The 16,449-nt window shown below is 48.9% G+C and overlaps 1 protein-coding gene across 2 annotated transcripts in view; it reads left to right on the top strand.

The window, feature by feature from the left end:
• Nucleotides 1-14,087: 14,087 nt before the first annotated feature.
• The window catches only part of ZCCHC2 (zinc finger CCHC-type containing 2), a 233,224-nt gene continuing 230,862 nt past the window's right edge, over nt 14,088-16,449 (top strand). The window contains exon 1 of one of the 2 annotated variants that reach the window (XM_085606904.1): nt 14,088-14,917. In XM_085606904.1, the coding sequence (XP_085463030.1) occupies nt 14,306-14,917 (612 nt within the window). In that variant the 5' untranslated portion in view covers nt 14,088-14,305. The remainder of the gene's footprint in view (nt 14,918-16,449) is intronic. The other variant, XM_085606903.1, reaches the window with a different exon arrangement.

Below are 16,449 nucleotides of genomic sequence, written 5' to 3'. Positions count from 1 at the left end.
ATACACTAGGGAACACTATCCGCTGGGGTCCCCCTGTGATCAGCAAGACCTCCTCTGTAAGCCCCCAGTATATAATAGGGCAGGGGATTAAAACTACCTCTTAAAACGCGCCACAGGGCGAGTTTGCACACGTCACCTTAGGCCCCGTCCCCTCACTTCCCCACTGTGTAAACACGCCATGTGGCCATTTTAAGTTGGGAGATTAAGTCCCCTTGAATCCTGAGGGTCCCTAGGGTCCAACTAGACCACTAGGTACCTCTCTGCAACGCAGCGCAGTGGCGCTTACTGGAAGCACCTGGTGGGCTAGTTGGCCCCCAGGGTCCCTCAGGATTGAAGGGGAATTATTTCCCCAACTTAAAACGCGCCACAGGTCTTGTTTGCACACGTTAACTCAGGCCCCGTCCCCTGCCTTCACCACTGTGTAAACACGCCCCGTGGACGTTTTTAGTTGGGAGATTAAGTTCATTTGAATCCTGAGGGTCCCTAGGTTCCAACTAGCCCACTAGGTACCTCCAGTAAGCGCCACAGAGCTGCGTTGCAGAGAGGTGTAAAAAGTGGCACGGCCTGGACCACCTCTCTGCAACGCAGCTCAGTGGGGCTTACTGGATGCACCTGGTGGGCTAGTTAGCCCCCAGGGGCCCTCAGGATTGAAGGGGAATTATTTCCCCCACTTAAAACACGCCATAGAGCGTGTTTGCACACGTCACCTCAGGCCCCGTCCCCTCCCTTCCCCACTGTGTAAACACGCCCTGTGGCCGTTTTTTAAGTTGGGAGATTAAGTCCCCTTGAATCCTGAGGATCCCTAGGGGCAAAATAGCCCACTAGGTACGTCCAGTAAGCGCCATTGCAGAGAGGTGTAAAAAGGGGCATGGCCTGCACCACCTCTCTGCAACGCAGAGCAGTGGCGCTTACTGGAAGCACCTGGTGGGCTAGTTGGCCCCCAGGGTCCCTCAGGATTGAAAGGGAATTATTTCCCCAAATTAAAACGCGCCACAGGGCGTGTTTGCACATGTCACCTCAGGCCCCGTCCCCTCCCTTCACCACTGTGTAAACGCGCCCTGTGGCCGTTCTAAGTTGAGAGATTAAGTCCCCTTGAATCCTAAGGGTCCCTAGGGTCAAACTAGCCCACTAGGTACCTCCAGTAAGCGCCAAAGAGCTGTGTTGAATAGAGGTGTAAAAAGGGGCGTGGCCTCAGAACACCTGTCTGCAACGCAGCTCCCTGTCGCATAATGGAGATACCTGTTGGGCTAGTTGGCCCTCAGGAACCCTCAGTATTGAAGGGGAATTAATTCCCCAACTTACAACTGGCCACGGGGCGCGTTTGCAGAGTGCTGCAAGGAGGGGGCGTGGCCTCCAGCGCGATGCCGGTCTTTTATTTATTTTATTGTTTTAAGATGGAGGGCTGTGTGCCCCCCCTTCTTTTTCTAATTTACTCGCTCTGGGGACCCTATCCCCCAGGGCCTGCACCCTAATTTTTTTTGTTGAAAAAAATTAATTTGGCCCTCCCAAGGCCTTAATCGGCCCCGGGGACCCCAACCCTCGGGTCACGGCCTTTTTTTTTTTTTTTATTCTTTAGGAGGAGGCTGCGTTGCACCCCTCCTCAGGCGGCCGGCCTTTGTTTTTTATAATTTTTTAAAAAATATATATTTATAGAAACACCGAGGACATGCTGGACAAACCGTATGTACCTATCACCATGACGATTTGCGTGATATTCATTAAAAGGCGACTATGCATAGAATGAATCCACATGGAATGTATTTACATCGCTAGTGAAGCTCTGACGTGTCTGACGCCCTACCGTGCCTAATCCCGGCGCCCCCGCCGGTGGGTACTTTCCAAGTAGACACCCTTGTCGTTTATTTATACAAACATGGGTAGCTATTGATGGGCACATTTAATGTACATGCACACCAAGCCATTCAAAGGGGATTCGACAAAAATTCTACCAAACTATGCAAGAAACCCCCCTCACGGTTAATAAAACACACATCCACCGCCGGATGTGTAATACTTTTTATTTTACTCTCTGGAAAGGAGACGAACCTCACTTGAGAGTCACAGCGTGCTCCTGGCTGAGCCCAATGCTGTGTTACACCCACCAGTGCCCGCCGATTGCCTCACACCTCTGTGTTGTATTCCACCAGCTAGTGCGTATGCTATGACACTCTCTAGCCCATGTGCACAGTAACACCACCCCGTGAATATGTCATGCCATACTTGCCTACGCACGGGTTATATTGCCCCATCTAACGTGCCTTCCTCGATGCTTATGTTATAACGCACAGCGCTATGCCATACATATTACAATCTGGGATCCATATCTTTGTCACAGTGCATATGCAACGTTACACTCCCCAGCACATATTTTATATTACAACTTTAGAGACTAGTTAGGTTACACAACACTGCCCTGTACATATTACACTCCAAGGCGCATATCGCATAGCACGCGCTAGTGCCTGTGCTATCTCACGCTCTCCAATGAATCTGTCATTGCGCACAATGTATTGCATATTATATTTCACGCCCCGGTTCATCTTATATCACACTTTTTGGTGCATAGTTTATACCATATACTATATCTAGTTTTCATTTTCAATCGTGCTCTCAGGACTATGTTCTATATAACACTGCGTCCACCTACCCTTTTCACGGGCATTACATTTTGCGATGGGGGGTGGAGGGTCAGGGGGTGTTTCTGCCGAATGAGCCCGGAGTCACAGTCACAAACGTCCTCTTCTTCCTGAATAAAAGTGAGATTATGCTGCATACTTGTTCATATTTTAAGTAGTTCGCACAGACACACATTTTAAAAACAATAAAGTTCCTAATACCCACCTTCTCTGAAAAGTTAGCTTGCTGTCCCCTCCACCTCCTCCCTATCCTCTGTTTTCTGAATTCATGGACTAGCCTCCTCCCTCCTGCCATGCATGGTCTGATATGCTGCCACTGCCCTCCATTTAGCATGATGTATCAGTCCATTACTCCTGCCCTCCATTGCCCAATTCTATGGCCCATCATTGACCTCCTGATTAGCCTCTGTGCATAGCTTCCTGCCCCTATTCTCCTCCCCCCTGCCCTCCGATGTCTTTGTGCATGCCCCTGCTCCATCCTTTTTGCCCACCATGTTCCATGGACCTGCCACTCCTATCTACTCTGAGTGTTCTGTTGAGCTGCCACTCCCCTCCCACCTGCCTAGCATTGTCAGATGACTGTAACCTGTCCCTGCCACCTCCACCCTGCCTGTCCACATGCCATGCCCCTATCCCCTTCCTCCTATCCTCCATGGTCCATTTTACTGCCACACCCTTCTGCCCTCCCTGGTCTGCTGTGCTGCAACTGCTCCTCCTGCCTGCCCGGCGCGGTCTGTTGTGAGGCCCCTTCCCCTGAACTCTCTTGTCTGTGCCCAGGTCCTGACCCTCCCTTCTATCCTCCATGGTCCTTTGTGCATGCCCCTGCACCCTCCTTCTTGCCCATCGTAGCCATTGTGCTGCCACTAACCCTCCCACTTGCCATGAATGGTCTTCTGTGCTGCCATTGCCCCTCCCACCTTCAATGTGTGGTCAGCTAGCTGCCCCTGACCCCCTCCCACCTTCCCTCCATTGTGTGTGTATGCCATCATAGTCTCATTGTTGCTCTCCATGGTGTGTCTTGTTTCTAGCGCCCATCCTGCCTGACCTCCATGGTCATCTTGCTGCTCCTGCCCTGCCCCCTTGCCCCCAGCCCTCTGTTTCCATGTGCAGACCCCTATTCCCTCCCTCCTGGCTTGTCTGTTCCATTGTAATGCCCCTGATCCGTCCCTCCTGTTCTTTATGGTCTGTTATGCTGCAGCTTTCTCTCCTGTCTGTCCATTATGGTCAGCTAGCTACCATTGCCTCTTTCCCCTCTGTTCTCTGTTGTCCATGTGCATGTTCCTGTCCCCTCCCTATTGCTTTCTATGGATTGTTGTGCTGCACTCCCGTCCCGCATGCGCTGTGTGGTGTATTGTGCGGCTGCAAACCCTGATGCCTGCCCTGTACGGTCAGTTTGGTGCACCTCTCCATGTCCCTCCTGTCCTCTGTTATCCGAGACCATGTCCCTACCCCAATTCCTCCTGTCTACCATGATCCAATGTACCATTCTTGCGAACATTTTGAACTTGGTAAGAGCGACAAAGAACTTTTAAATTATTTGTAATCTTTATGTTTTTTTATCCAGTTGACCACTTGATTAAATGTTGCACCTAGGGAAGAGGATGTGGTGTTACTTCCAGAGCTGCAGACTTTGCAACTGGGGAACCAGGTTGGAGTGTCTGCTTCAGCTCAACATTCTGTGATTCTGGTCAAATCACTTAATCTCCCCATGTCTACAACCAAAATGAATTTGATCTTGTGTGATGTAACCAATGCTCATGTAAAGCACTCCAACACCTGACAAGTCTGCACTATATAAAACTGCAAATACACAAACAATAGGTGTTTTGCACACTTCTTCTGTCATTGGGCTACATGTGGGCTATATCTGGGTGATATTTGTGCTGCATTTGGGCTCTTTTGTCTCTGGTGGCCATCTTGGGAGATTTATTTGTTATGATGTTTCCTAATTTCCTCATTTACTGCAGTCTCCACAGTAGGAAATGCTTTCAGTTTTTTACTTTGATTCCATCAAGAAGGTATTCAGATATGTCACACATTTGTCATAAAGTCTGAATGTTAGCACTCTAGTTGCTCATTAGATCACTGTAGTAAAGCTACTGCTCACCACTGAAGTCTGCTGCTGGTATTAAAAGTGCATGTTTCAGTCTGCATGTCAGAATTTGTTTATGAAATAGAAGATGATTTGAGAAGTCAAAATGTGCCCTAATTTTTCTTTCTGCAGCACTAATCATAATTTCTCAATCAATCAATCAATCAATACATTTATAGAGCGTGCTACTCACCCGTGAGGGTCTCAAGGCGCTGAAGGGAGGGGGGGTGCTGCTACTGCTCGAATAGCCAGGTCTTGAGGTGTTTCCTGAAGGTGAGATGGTCCTGGGTCAGTCGTAGGTGTGCGGGGAGGGAGTTCCATGTCTTAGCGGCCAGGTGGGGGAACGATCTTCCTCCGGTGGTGGTTCTGCGAATCCGTGGGACGATGGCGAGGGCGAGGCTGGCGGAGCGGAGCTGGCGGGTAGGAGTGTAGAAGGAGAGGCGGTTGTTGAGGTATTCGGGGCCCATGTTGTGGAGTGCTTTGTGTGCGTGGGTGAGGAGCCTGAATGTGATCCTTTTGCTGACGGGGAGCCAATGCAGGTTTTCTCAGGTGTGCAGATATGTGGCTGTGGCGAGGGATGTCGAGGATGAGTCGTGCGGAGGTGTTCTGTATGCGTTGAAGTCGTTTCTGAAGTTTGGCTGTCGTTCCTGCGTACAGGGCGTTCCCGTAGTCCAGTCGGCTGGTGACGAGGGCCTGGGTGACCGTCTTTCTGGTTTCAGTGGGGATCCACCGGAAGATTTTTCGGAGCATGCGCAGGGTGTTGAAGCATGAGGATGAGATGGCGTTGACTTGTTTGGTCATCGAGAGGGAGGAGTCCAGGATGAATCCCAGGTTGCGTGCGTGGTCCGTGGGTGTCGGTGCGGTGCCCAGCGCTGTGGGCCACCAGGAGTCGTCCCAGGCGGATGGGGATTGTCCGAGGATGAGGACCTCCGTCTTGTCTGAGTTCAGTTTCAGACGAATGAGTTTCATCCATTCCGCGACGTCTTTCATTCCTTCCTGGAGGTTGGTTTTGGCGGTAGCTGGGTCTTTGGTGAGGGAGAGTATTAGCTGGGTGTCGTCGGCATAGGAGATGATGTTGAGGTTGTGTTTGCGTGCGATGGCGGCGAGGGGGCTCATGTAGATATTGAAGAGGGTTGGGCTGAGCGAGGAGCCTTGGGGTACGCCGCAGATGATCTCGGTGGCCGCGGAGCGGAAGGGAGGGAGGTGGACTCTCTGGGTTCAGTTGGAGAGGAATGAGGTGATCCAGTCCAGGGCTTTTCCTTGGATCCCAGTGTTGTGGAGGCGGGATATTAGGGTGCGGTGGCAGACGGTATCAAAGGCGGCTGAGAGGTCTAGGAGGATGAGAGCGGTTGTTTCCCCGTTGTCCGGCACGGTCCTGATGTCGTCAGTGGCCGCGATGAGGGCGTTCTCGGTGCTGTGGTTGGCTCGAAATCCGGACTGAGATGGGTCGAGCGAGTTGTTTGCCTGGAGGAATGCAGTCAGCTGTTTATTGACGGTCTTCTCAATGACTTTTGCTGGGGAGGGAAGAAGAGAGTTGGGGCGGAAGTTCTTGAGTTCTTTAGGGTCTGCTGTGGGTTTCTTCAGAAGGGCGTTGATCTCTGAGTGCTTCCAGCTCTCTGGGAAGGTAGCTGACACGAAGGAGTTGTTTATGACGTTCCGGAGGTGGGGTGCGATGGTGGTGTCGGCTTTGGTGAAGATGTGGTGAGGGCATGGGTCAGAGGGAGAGCCAGAGTGGATGGTGTTCATGAAGTGGGTGGTGTCTTCAGTGCTGATGGGGGTCCAGGTGCTGAGGGGGGTGGTGGGGGGCGTTGGTTTGGTGACTGGAGGCGGAGTCTGGGCGCCGAAGCTGTCGTGTATATCGGCGATCTTGCGGTAGAAGAATGTGGCGAGGGAGTTGCAGAGGTCTTGCGCCGGTGTGATGTCGTTGTTGCTGGAGCTGGGGTTGGAGAGCTCTTTTATGATGCTGAAGAGTTCCTTGCTGTTGTGGGTGTTGTTGTCCAGCCGCTCTTTGAACGATGTCCTTTTGGTGGTGCGGATCAGCCAGTGGCGTTCTTGAGGGCGGTCATGTTTTCTGTCGTCCGTTCGTGGTGCCAGGTTTTCTCGAGAGTTCGGCAGGATTTTTTTGAGTCTTTGAGGGCGTTGGTAAACCATGTGGTTTTCCTATTGACGGTCTTGCCTGGGGGGTTCTTCAGTGGAGCAAGGGCGTCGGCACAGTTGGTGATCCATTGTGTGAGATTGTGGACTGCGTCGTTGGTGTCGGAGGTGTCCGTTGGTGGGTTCTGGCTCAGAGATGTGGTTAGCTGGTCTGTGGTGACTTTGCTCCAGCATCTGCGGGGGATCTGTTGCGTGTGGTGGTGGGATGTAGTCTTCTTGAAGGTGAAATGGATGCATCTGTGGTCGGTCCAGTGTAGTCCGGTAGAGTGGCTGAAGGAGACGTGGTTGCTGGCTGAGAAGATGGGGTCGAGCGTGTGGCCGGCGTGGTGGGTGGGGGTGTTCACCAGTTGCTTGAGTCCGAGGTTGGCGAGGTTGGCGAGCAGGGTGGTGGTGTTCTTGTCGTTGTTGTTCTCCAGGTGGAAGTTCAGGGCCCCTAGGAGGATGTATTCTGATGTGGCGAGAGCATGCGGGCTGATGAAGTCGGCGATATTTTCACTGAATTGTGTGCGCGGGCCCGGGGGTCTGTAGATGAGGGTTCCTCTAAGGGTGGTCTTGGGGTCGGTGTGGATCTGGAAGAGTAGGTGTTCGACAGTGGTGAGGGTGTCTTCGGTGTTGGTCGTGACGCTGATGGTGTTCCTTAATATGATGGCGATTCCTCCTCCGGTTTGGTTGGCGCAGTCCTTACGGGTGATCTTGTAGCCGTCCGGGATGGCTATGGCGATGTCGGGGGCCGAGGAGGCGTTCATCCAGGTTTCCGTGAGGAAGGCGACGTCCGGTGCTGTTGTATTGAGGAGGTCCCAGAGTTCGACGGCGTGCTTGTGGACGGAGCGGGTGTTGAGTAGGATGCACTTGAGGTGGTTGTTGTTGTTGCTTGGTCCGGGGGGCGGGGTGCAGGTTCGGAGGCAGGTGAATTTGCAGGCTTGGCAGGTGAAGGGTCCGTGGGTGCGTTTCGGGGTGGCTCGGTAGCAGGCGGGTGGTCGTCCGGTGTTGAGTGCGTTGAGGGCGGCGGTGTCGTATCTCAGTCGGGTTTCCTGGCTTCGGCGGGGACCAGGGGTTCTGGCGCTGGGCGCGGTCCAGGCACGGACGGGCGCAGACGGGCTTGCCTTTGGCGCGCCGGGGGCATGCCCGCTGCGCACGGCCGCTGCGCGCGGCCTCCATATGAGGGGTTGTGGGAGGGAGGAGCAGCTGGGAGGCGGGAGTGGGGCAGCGAATGGGACAGCGGGGGCGAGGCCGCAGGGACGCAGCGACGGGAATGCGCGGCAGGGTGATACAGAAGGCAAACGGGGGACAGGGGGAAAGGGCACAAAGGGCACAACAGCGTGCACAACGGTGAAAGTCAAAGGCAGTAAATCAAAGTAAAACAAGGGCAACAGTCAAAGTGAAAAAGGAGGCAACAAGTCAGGGAGAAACAATGACGGAGACAGGAGCAGTTCAATACCAATTAAGCAGCACTAGGACAGCGTCACAAGGAGGACCGTGTGGCAGCTGAGGGGGGCGACCTACCTGGTGACAGGGTCGAGGGTCGCTCCCTTCACCACCGCGCGGCCTCCATATGAGGGGTTGTGGGAGGGAGGAGCAGCAGGGAGGCGGGAGTGGGGCAGCAAATGGGACAGCGGGGGGCGGGGCCGCAGGGACGCAGCGGCGGGAATGCGCGGGAGGGTGATACAGAAGGCAAACGGGGGACAGGGGGGAAAGGGCACAAAGGGCACAACAGCGGGCACAACGGTGAAAGGCAAAGGCAGTAAATCAAAGTAAAACAAGGGCAACAGTCAAAGTGAAAAAGGAGGCAACAAGTCAGGGAGAAACAATGATGGAGACAGGAGCAGTTCAATACCAATTAAGCAGCACAGGGACAGCGTCACAAGGAGGACCGTGTGGCGGCTGAGGGGGGCGACCTACCTGGTGACAGGGTCGGGGGTCGCTCCCTTCACCACCGCGCGGCCTCCATATGAGGGGTTGTGGGAGGGAGGAGCAGCTGGGAGGCGGGAGTGGGGCGGCGAATGGGACAGCGGGGGGCGGGGCCGCAGGGACGCAGCGGCGGGAATGCGCGGGAGGGTGATACAGAAGGAAAACGGGGGAAAGGGCACAAAGGGCACAACAGCGGGCACAACGGTGAAAGGCAAAGGCAGTAAATCAAAGTAAAACAAGGGCAACAGTCAAAGTGAAAAAGGAGGCAACAAGTCAGGGAGAAACAATGACGGAGACAGGAGCAGTTCAATACCAATTAAGCAGCACAGGGACAGCGTCACAAGGAGGACCGTGTGCTGGCTGAGGGGGGCGACCTACCTGGTGACAGGGTCGAGGGTCGCTCCCTTCACCACCGCGCGGCCTCCATATGAGGGGTTGTGGGAGGGAGGAGCAGCTGGGAGGCGGGAGTGGGGCGGCGAATGGGACAACGGGGGGCAGGGCCGCAGGGACGCAGCGGTGGAAATGCGCGGGATGGTGATACAGAAGACAAACGGGGGACAGGGGGGAAAGGGCACAACAGCGGGCACAACGGTGAAAGGCAAAGGCAGTAAATCAAAGTAAAACAAGGGCAACAGTCAAAGTGAAAAAGGAGGCAACAAGTCAGGGAGAAACAATGACGGAGACAGGAGCAGTTCAATACCAATTCAGCAGCACAGGGACAGCGTCACAAGGAGGACCGTGTGGCAGCTGAGGGGGGCGACCTACCTGGTGACAGGGTCGAGGACTTTTTATGGCAAAATGAACCCCCTCATTTTGTTCCTTTGTAAATTAAATGTTTTAAGTGTTACCACTTTATTCCATTCAAGATGGCTTCAGGTGTGCCATACTTTTGTCATTAGTAAGACTGATAGCGCTCTAGTTGTTCGTTAGAACACTCTGGGACATTCTGTCATTGGGCTATACTTGGGCTACATCTGGGTGATATTTGGGCTACATTTGGGCTCTTTTGTCTCTGGTGGACATTTTGGGAGACTTATTTGTTATGATGTTTCCTAATTTCCTCATTTACTACAGTCTCCTCAGTAGGAAATACTTTCAGTTTTTTACTTTGATTCCATCAAGAAGGCATTCAGATGTGTCACACATTTGCCATAAATTCAGAATGTTAGCACTCTAGTTGCTTATTAGTTCACTGTAGTAAAGCTACTGCTCACCAGGGAAGTCTGCTGCTGGTATTGAAAGTGCATGTTTCAGTCTGCATGTCAGAATGTTTTAATGAAATAGAAGAGGATTTGAGAAGTCACTCAAAATGTGCCCTCATTTTTCTTTCTGCAGCACTAATCATACTTTCTATTGCAAAATGAACCCCCTCATTTTGTTCCTTTTTAAATTAAATGTTTTAAGAGTTACCACTTTATTCCAACCAAGATGGCTTCAGGTGTGCCATACGTTTGTCATAAGTAGGACTGTTAGCGCTCTAGTTGTTCTTTAGAACACTCTGGGAAGCTGCAGTAGAACACAAAGGAATCAACTGACATTCTCTGTCCATGTTGGATGTACATGTTTTACTGAGAATGTCAGACTTCATGCTCACATGACTGAGAAAGATAATGTGAATTTACAGAAAATATACTCTCTGTTTAGCTTATAGATCACCTTCCAAACCTCTGTGGGAAAAGCATGAGAAAATAGTTTTCTCTCAAACATGATTCATGATATCACAGCAGAAGGCTTTTTTACATGGTAAAATCACCTTAGAACACACCACAATTCCTAAAATGAGTATGGTACCATCAACAAATGATTTATAATGTAACTAAAGTCTTAAAACCGTCTATTAACTGCAATGCTTTTTAATGAGGTGCTATCATGTATATTGGTCCCAAGATGGCTGCCAACACTTTTTGGATGAAGTGCTGACAGCCAATCAGATCTCACGATGAGATGTGTGGTTAGGCTCCGCCCAGATATATATGTGATTTTACTTTTGATTTTCTCAGGTTGCAAATGAACTATGTATTGATAATGGCTTTGTTTTAAGGGGAGATGTTTTAGTTCCGCCAACAAAAATAAGAAGGAAGTTGATTGAGCAAGCACACAAAAGCCATTTGGGAACAACTATGACAAAAAGGTTGTTAAAGGAACATTATTGGTGGCCAGGATTAGATGCTGATGTCAACATGTTTGTTGATAATTGTGTAATTTGTCTTAGATCTGACAAACATTGGAAATCTCGGGTACAAGAAATGCAATTAGTTCAAATTCCAAATGCACCATGGGTTAAAGTAGCTATTGATTTTGCAGGTCCATTTCATGTTTTAGAAAATGATTCCAAATTTTTGATTGTATTGAGCGATTATTACAGCAAGCGGATCTATTTCAAATTTGTATCTGTCATTGACTCTAATTGTGTAATTACATTTTTGGAGGCTTGTTTTGCAATAGAAGGTTTGCCAAAAAAATTAGTATCAGACAATGGTAAACAGTTAGTCTCAGAAAAAATGGTAAAGTTTTTGAAACAAAATGAGATTGTGCAGGAAAAAACGCCAAATTATTCGCCAAAGTCTAACGGTCAAGTGGAAAGGGTGAATCGATTCTTAAAGGAAAGTATTCAGTTAGCACTGGCAGCAGGTTATCCAGTACAGGAGTTCATTCGAGAAAGAGTTAAAGTATACAACGGCACAACTAATAGTGTTACGGGGTATTCACCATTTTTTCTCATGAGGGGCAGACAGTGTGTGTCATCAATTTCACCAAAGTTCATGTTGCAAAGTGAAAGAGTATTGAAGGGAATTGAAGTTAAGGATTCTGAGCTGAAAGTAAAGGACAGGATTGTAGACCAACAGCTCAAGTCAAAGGCGTACCATGATAAAATTCACAGAGCAATTGTAAAGGACATCATCATTGGTGACTGGGTGTTGCTCAAGAAACCATTTGTAAAATATAAAGGAGAGTCTAAATTTTATGAGCCACAAGAAGTTGTGGATGTGTCAAACAGTTCGGTGCTATTGCAAAATTTTGGATGGAGGCACAAAACAGATATTATTAAAATGAAAGACAATCAGAAAGATCTAATTATCAAAGAAGGAAGAGTAGGTGCAGATAGTGATCAAAGCAACATATGGTATAATTTTGGAGAAAAGGAGAATGAGTTAAGAATAAAGCAGTGGAAAAAGGTGGAGCAGGATGGTTCATTCAGAGAGAATGCTGACACCCGTACTTTAACGCATCAAGGCTCAGATGTGATATCAGAGGGTTGTAGCTATAATGCATCTCAAGGTGAAACACCTGCAGCAAGCAACATAAATGATGAAGTCTCAAGCGCAAGCAAGGTATCAGAGAGTGAAGTGTCGGGTCGCTGTCAAGATGAGAGCACAAGCACATCATCAGGAAGAGTATCTCGTCTTCCAAGGTTATACAAAGACTTTATTGTGTATTGATGCACTTAGCGTCCAGTTAGTAAATGTATATTAGGGTACTTTACTATGCTTCCAATGTGATCTGTTATGAAAGGGAGATGTTGTATCCCGTATATAGTCAAGAATGTAATACCAATCAGATTGCATGTTAGGTTTACTGTAATCTGATTGGTTACTGATACATACGTCATGTTGGAATGTGGATGTGGTATTTATCACACGTCACGGGTGGTTCGTGTCCTTTTCCCTTCTACAGGCGTGAGAGTGTCGACCTGTGGTTCCTGCTAGTTATTTCATGTAGAGCCCGTAATAAATATATTTGTTACAAATTGACACGGAGTGAAGAACGATTCCTTTCATTGCACTTCACTACTGAACGGATTTACACCATTTAAGCAAAAGGCACAAATCTGAACTGAGGACTACCTCTTTGCCAAATTTGGTGTAATTCCGTTCAGCACTTCGGGCTGTACCGGCGTCAACAGGTCCTATGGGAAAATGTGTTTTGGGACCCCCCTTTTTCTCGGCCCCCGCTTGACGAATCACTGTGAAATTTTCAGGATAGGAGCGGACCGGAGCTGGCCAAAAGTTTGGAAAATTTCGCGAAGATTCATCAATCGACGCCAACGTTATTGCAAATAGAATGTTGCGGATTTCCTATGGAAAATAGGTCCTAACTATAACTACCTACTGGCGACTGCCAGTAGGTAATATAGATAACATACATATATAAACATATTAATACACCTGCATCTCTATAAAAATACCAAATAAATACATGCATACATATGCATATAAACGCATATAAATATATATATATTTTCCGCATAGTTGCACCTATATACATACATACATATATATCCAGATATAAATATATGTATCACATGTCACTCCATAAATGCATATATCTTATTACATATATACATATATGTATGCACATATAGAACATAAATATCAAACCATAAAAGTATGCACACGTATTTGTAAACAAAATATGTACATATGTATGCATATATCCATCCAACTATGCAGATGTATATTTACTTATAGAAAGAAAAGCCCTTCAGATGCGCAAAACAATGAAAAGGCCACTCCATATAAAAAAGCAAAAACATGCATATATGAAGATAATTACATATATATGCATATGTATTTATGTATTCACATACATATAGGCACCTATATACATGCATACATATATATGCAGATATATATAGATGTGAACATGTATGAACATGACACTATACATACACATACAACAAATGCTCTAACTTGTACAAAGACGAGACCTGTTGCATTTTTAATGCGTGTTTACAGAGATGTTTCAAGGGGCTATGACTACAACGCTCCGACTTTACCGGTTTCCCTCCTATTGCAGCTCCACCGAACAAGGGCAGAATATATCTCATCGGAAGGACCCAACATTTATAAGTAGCTGCAGGGTGGTCGCCAGATAAGTCATCTGTCTCTTTGCTCTACCACAATAAACTGGGAGCTTCCGTAAGCACACCAAACAAGTTCGCAATCTTAGTGTTTTAGATAATCTAGACTACATGACAAGTTAGCCTTAACACAAGTGGGCAGCTTGGCAAAGTACCATCACACTACTAGTTAGGGTAATGTGTTAGGAACTCAAGGTACATAACGGAAACGTCATTGCACAAAATAAAATAAAACGTTTCCACAAGTTCGAAAACAGTCCGTTATAACATGGCCGATGCGTTCGGAAGCAAGACTCTCCGTGTTATTGTACTTTAGTCCATTTTTACTACCTCTACAGTTTTTGTCCAATCATGAGGCGTCGTACGAAGCAGGTCGAAATGACGTCTGACAGCGCCGTAGAACTCTGATAGGCCGGGAGAGACCGGCGCCTGTCTTACGCAGATTGTGCTCTCCCAGCAGCAGAGTCCAGTGGCGGAATTGCTGTTCAGTGAACCCTAAAAAGCGGCAACGGCGTCACAGAACGACCGGGCGTCACAGTGCGACCTCCACGAGCCGAGGGCGTGCGCACCTTTTTCCCCTCTGACCCCCAGAGAATGGGCCGCCCCTGAGAGGGCCCCCTCCTGCCCTGCATGTCAGAGGCGCTCTAGCCGAGGATGCTGAAGATGAAGTTGCCCCAGCGGAAGAGCCAGCAACACCGGCAGCAGGAGTCGTCTGCGGGGCCTGGGGAGACCTTGTTGCGGCGCGAGTCGGTGTACGAGTGGTTCGGGCTGAACTTGGGCCCGTCGCGCCGTCTCGAGTTTGCTTGTGGGCTGCTGGGCCTATGTAATCCGTTGGAGCTGCGCTTCCTGGGCGCATGTCTTGAGGACCTGGCGCGCCGCGACTGCCACTACCTTCGGGAACCCGAGGCTCGTGCTAACAGTCTCCCACCCGGCGGTGAGGGACCCCAGCCGCGAGACCCTCAATCCGAGCTTCGCGAACCCGCCTCCCGTGCTCGCCTCATCGTGCACCTTGCGCTGCTGGGCTCTGAGAACCGTGAGGCTGCGGCCCGGCTATTTCGCCTGCTGCCCGGCCCTACTCCGGGTCTCCCCGCTGAGGACGCCAGCCCCCAGGAGCGCGAAGAGCTGCTTCTGCTCTACACCATGGCCTCCCTGCACCCAGCCTTCTCTTTCCACCAGCGGCACACACTGCGCGCTCGCCTCGAGCAGCTTCGCGCAGCCCTGGATCCCGCACCGAGCCCGCCTCACACACCCAGTCCACCTACAGAGGTGAGTGATTTGCCGATCGCAGTCCACAGTGAGAGCCCAAGTGTTTGCTGCCACATTATGGCCAGCCCATTAATCTGGGATGTTCCTGTTGCACTCCACTGGTGACCCCCGCTACACTGTTGACAAGACAAAAACAGCAACTTAAGTCCAAAGATTGCAGGTGATCACAAGTGCATCAATCATTGGCAGAGCCAACATGTCTGGCCATGGCAAGTTGGATACAATTATTTTTGTAAGCATGCCGCCTCTTTAGACAGGCTGCTATGTGCTTGCAATCAGAATCGTTCATGAAAAAATGTTACTGTTGTGCCTGTGTTTCTGTTTAAAAAGCATTCCTAGGAGTTTTCTGTGCATTGTACCCAACCATGGATTCAAATCACAGGCAACCATAGTGTTAGCGTCATTTCACTTTATGCAACAACTAAAAAAAAAATTAACACTAAGCAGACGGACTGCTTATTTCCAGCGGAAAGAATCCTGCTTTTTTCCATTTTCACCCGGGGCTTTAGCGCAGTTTGAATTATTGTTAGAATTTTTTCACTAGCTACCCCATTTTAACGGTTCAATAGCATATTTTTATAAAGCATCACTTTTTGTTTAGAGGTAATTATGTAGCACGTTCTGCATTAGATTGGACTTGACCTGCTAATTGTGTCCCGGTGCCTTCAAACTTTAATGTCAAGGGTTCTATTGCGGATCAGTCTAATTTGGTTTGTTAGTAGTATCAAGGCACGTGTAAATAATCCGAAAGGAATCCTTTACTATCTGTACTCCTATTACCCTGGTTCCTAGAGTATGGAGTTGCCTAATTTGTTCTTGTTTTTTTTTTATGTATGTGACTGCTTTATAGGAAATGCACAACAATGTTTTCATTGGTGTTTTTTTTCCCCCCTTTATAATCTGGATTTATTTATTTATAAAGTTTTATATATCGCGAACAAGATCCGGTAAGGATATCAGAGCGCTTTACATTAGGAAGGAAAGGAAGGACAATAATGCAAAATCAAACATCGGGTAGGAATGAAATCAAGAATGATTGCAGATTACAAGACAAATGCAACATGGAAGGTTATAATAGACAATTGTACAAGGGTAGCAAAGGGGGGCATAGTAGTAAATGATGGTACCATGATAGTAGGAAATGTAATCGAGCAGGAGAGCCTAGCCCACTTACGGTAGGAATTTATTCATCAGGAATCTTTTGACTTCCAGTTTGAACACCGTTGTTAAGGGGATTCTGCGTACTTACGGTGGTAGAGAGTTGCATATCTTTGGGGCAGCGCCAGAGAAGGCTCTGTGACAAGTTCTCTTTTTGCTAAGGATAAGTGGTTTCAAGAGGGAAGTAGAGGCGCTTCTTGAGGCTCTTACACCACAAGATAGTTGAAGTTTTTGCGCCAGGTACCTTGGAGTATTGAAGTGGATGGCTTTGTGTCTTAACGGCAATCTTTAACTGAATTAGTGCTTCGTAGGGGAGCCAATTAAGAGATTTTAGGACTGGGGATATGTGCTCATTGCGTCTGGTGACGGTAACC

Source organism: Triturus cristatus, chromosome 5_2 (genome assembly GCF_964204655.1).
Source record: "Triturus cristatus chromosome 5_2, aTriCri1.1, whole genome shotgun sequence".
In the NCBI taxonomy this organism is placed as follows: Eukaryota; Metazoa; Chordata; class Amphibia; order Caudata; family Salamandridae; genus Triturus; species Triturus cristatus.
This window is presented reverse-complemented; position numbering and strand designations above follow the sequence as displayed.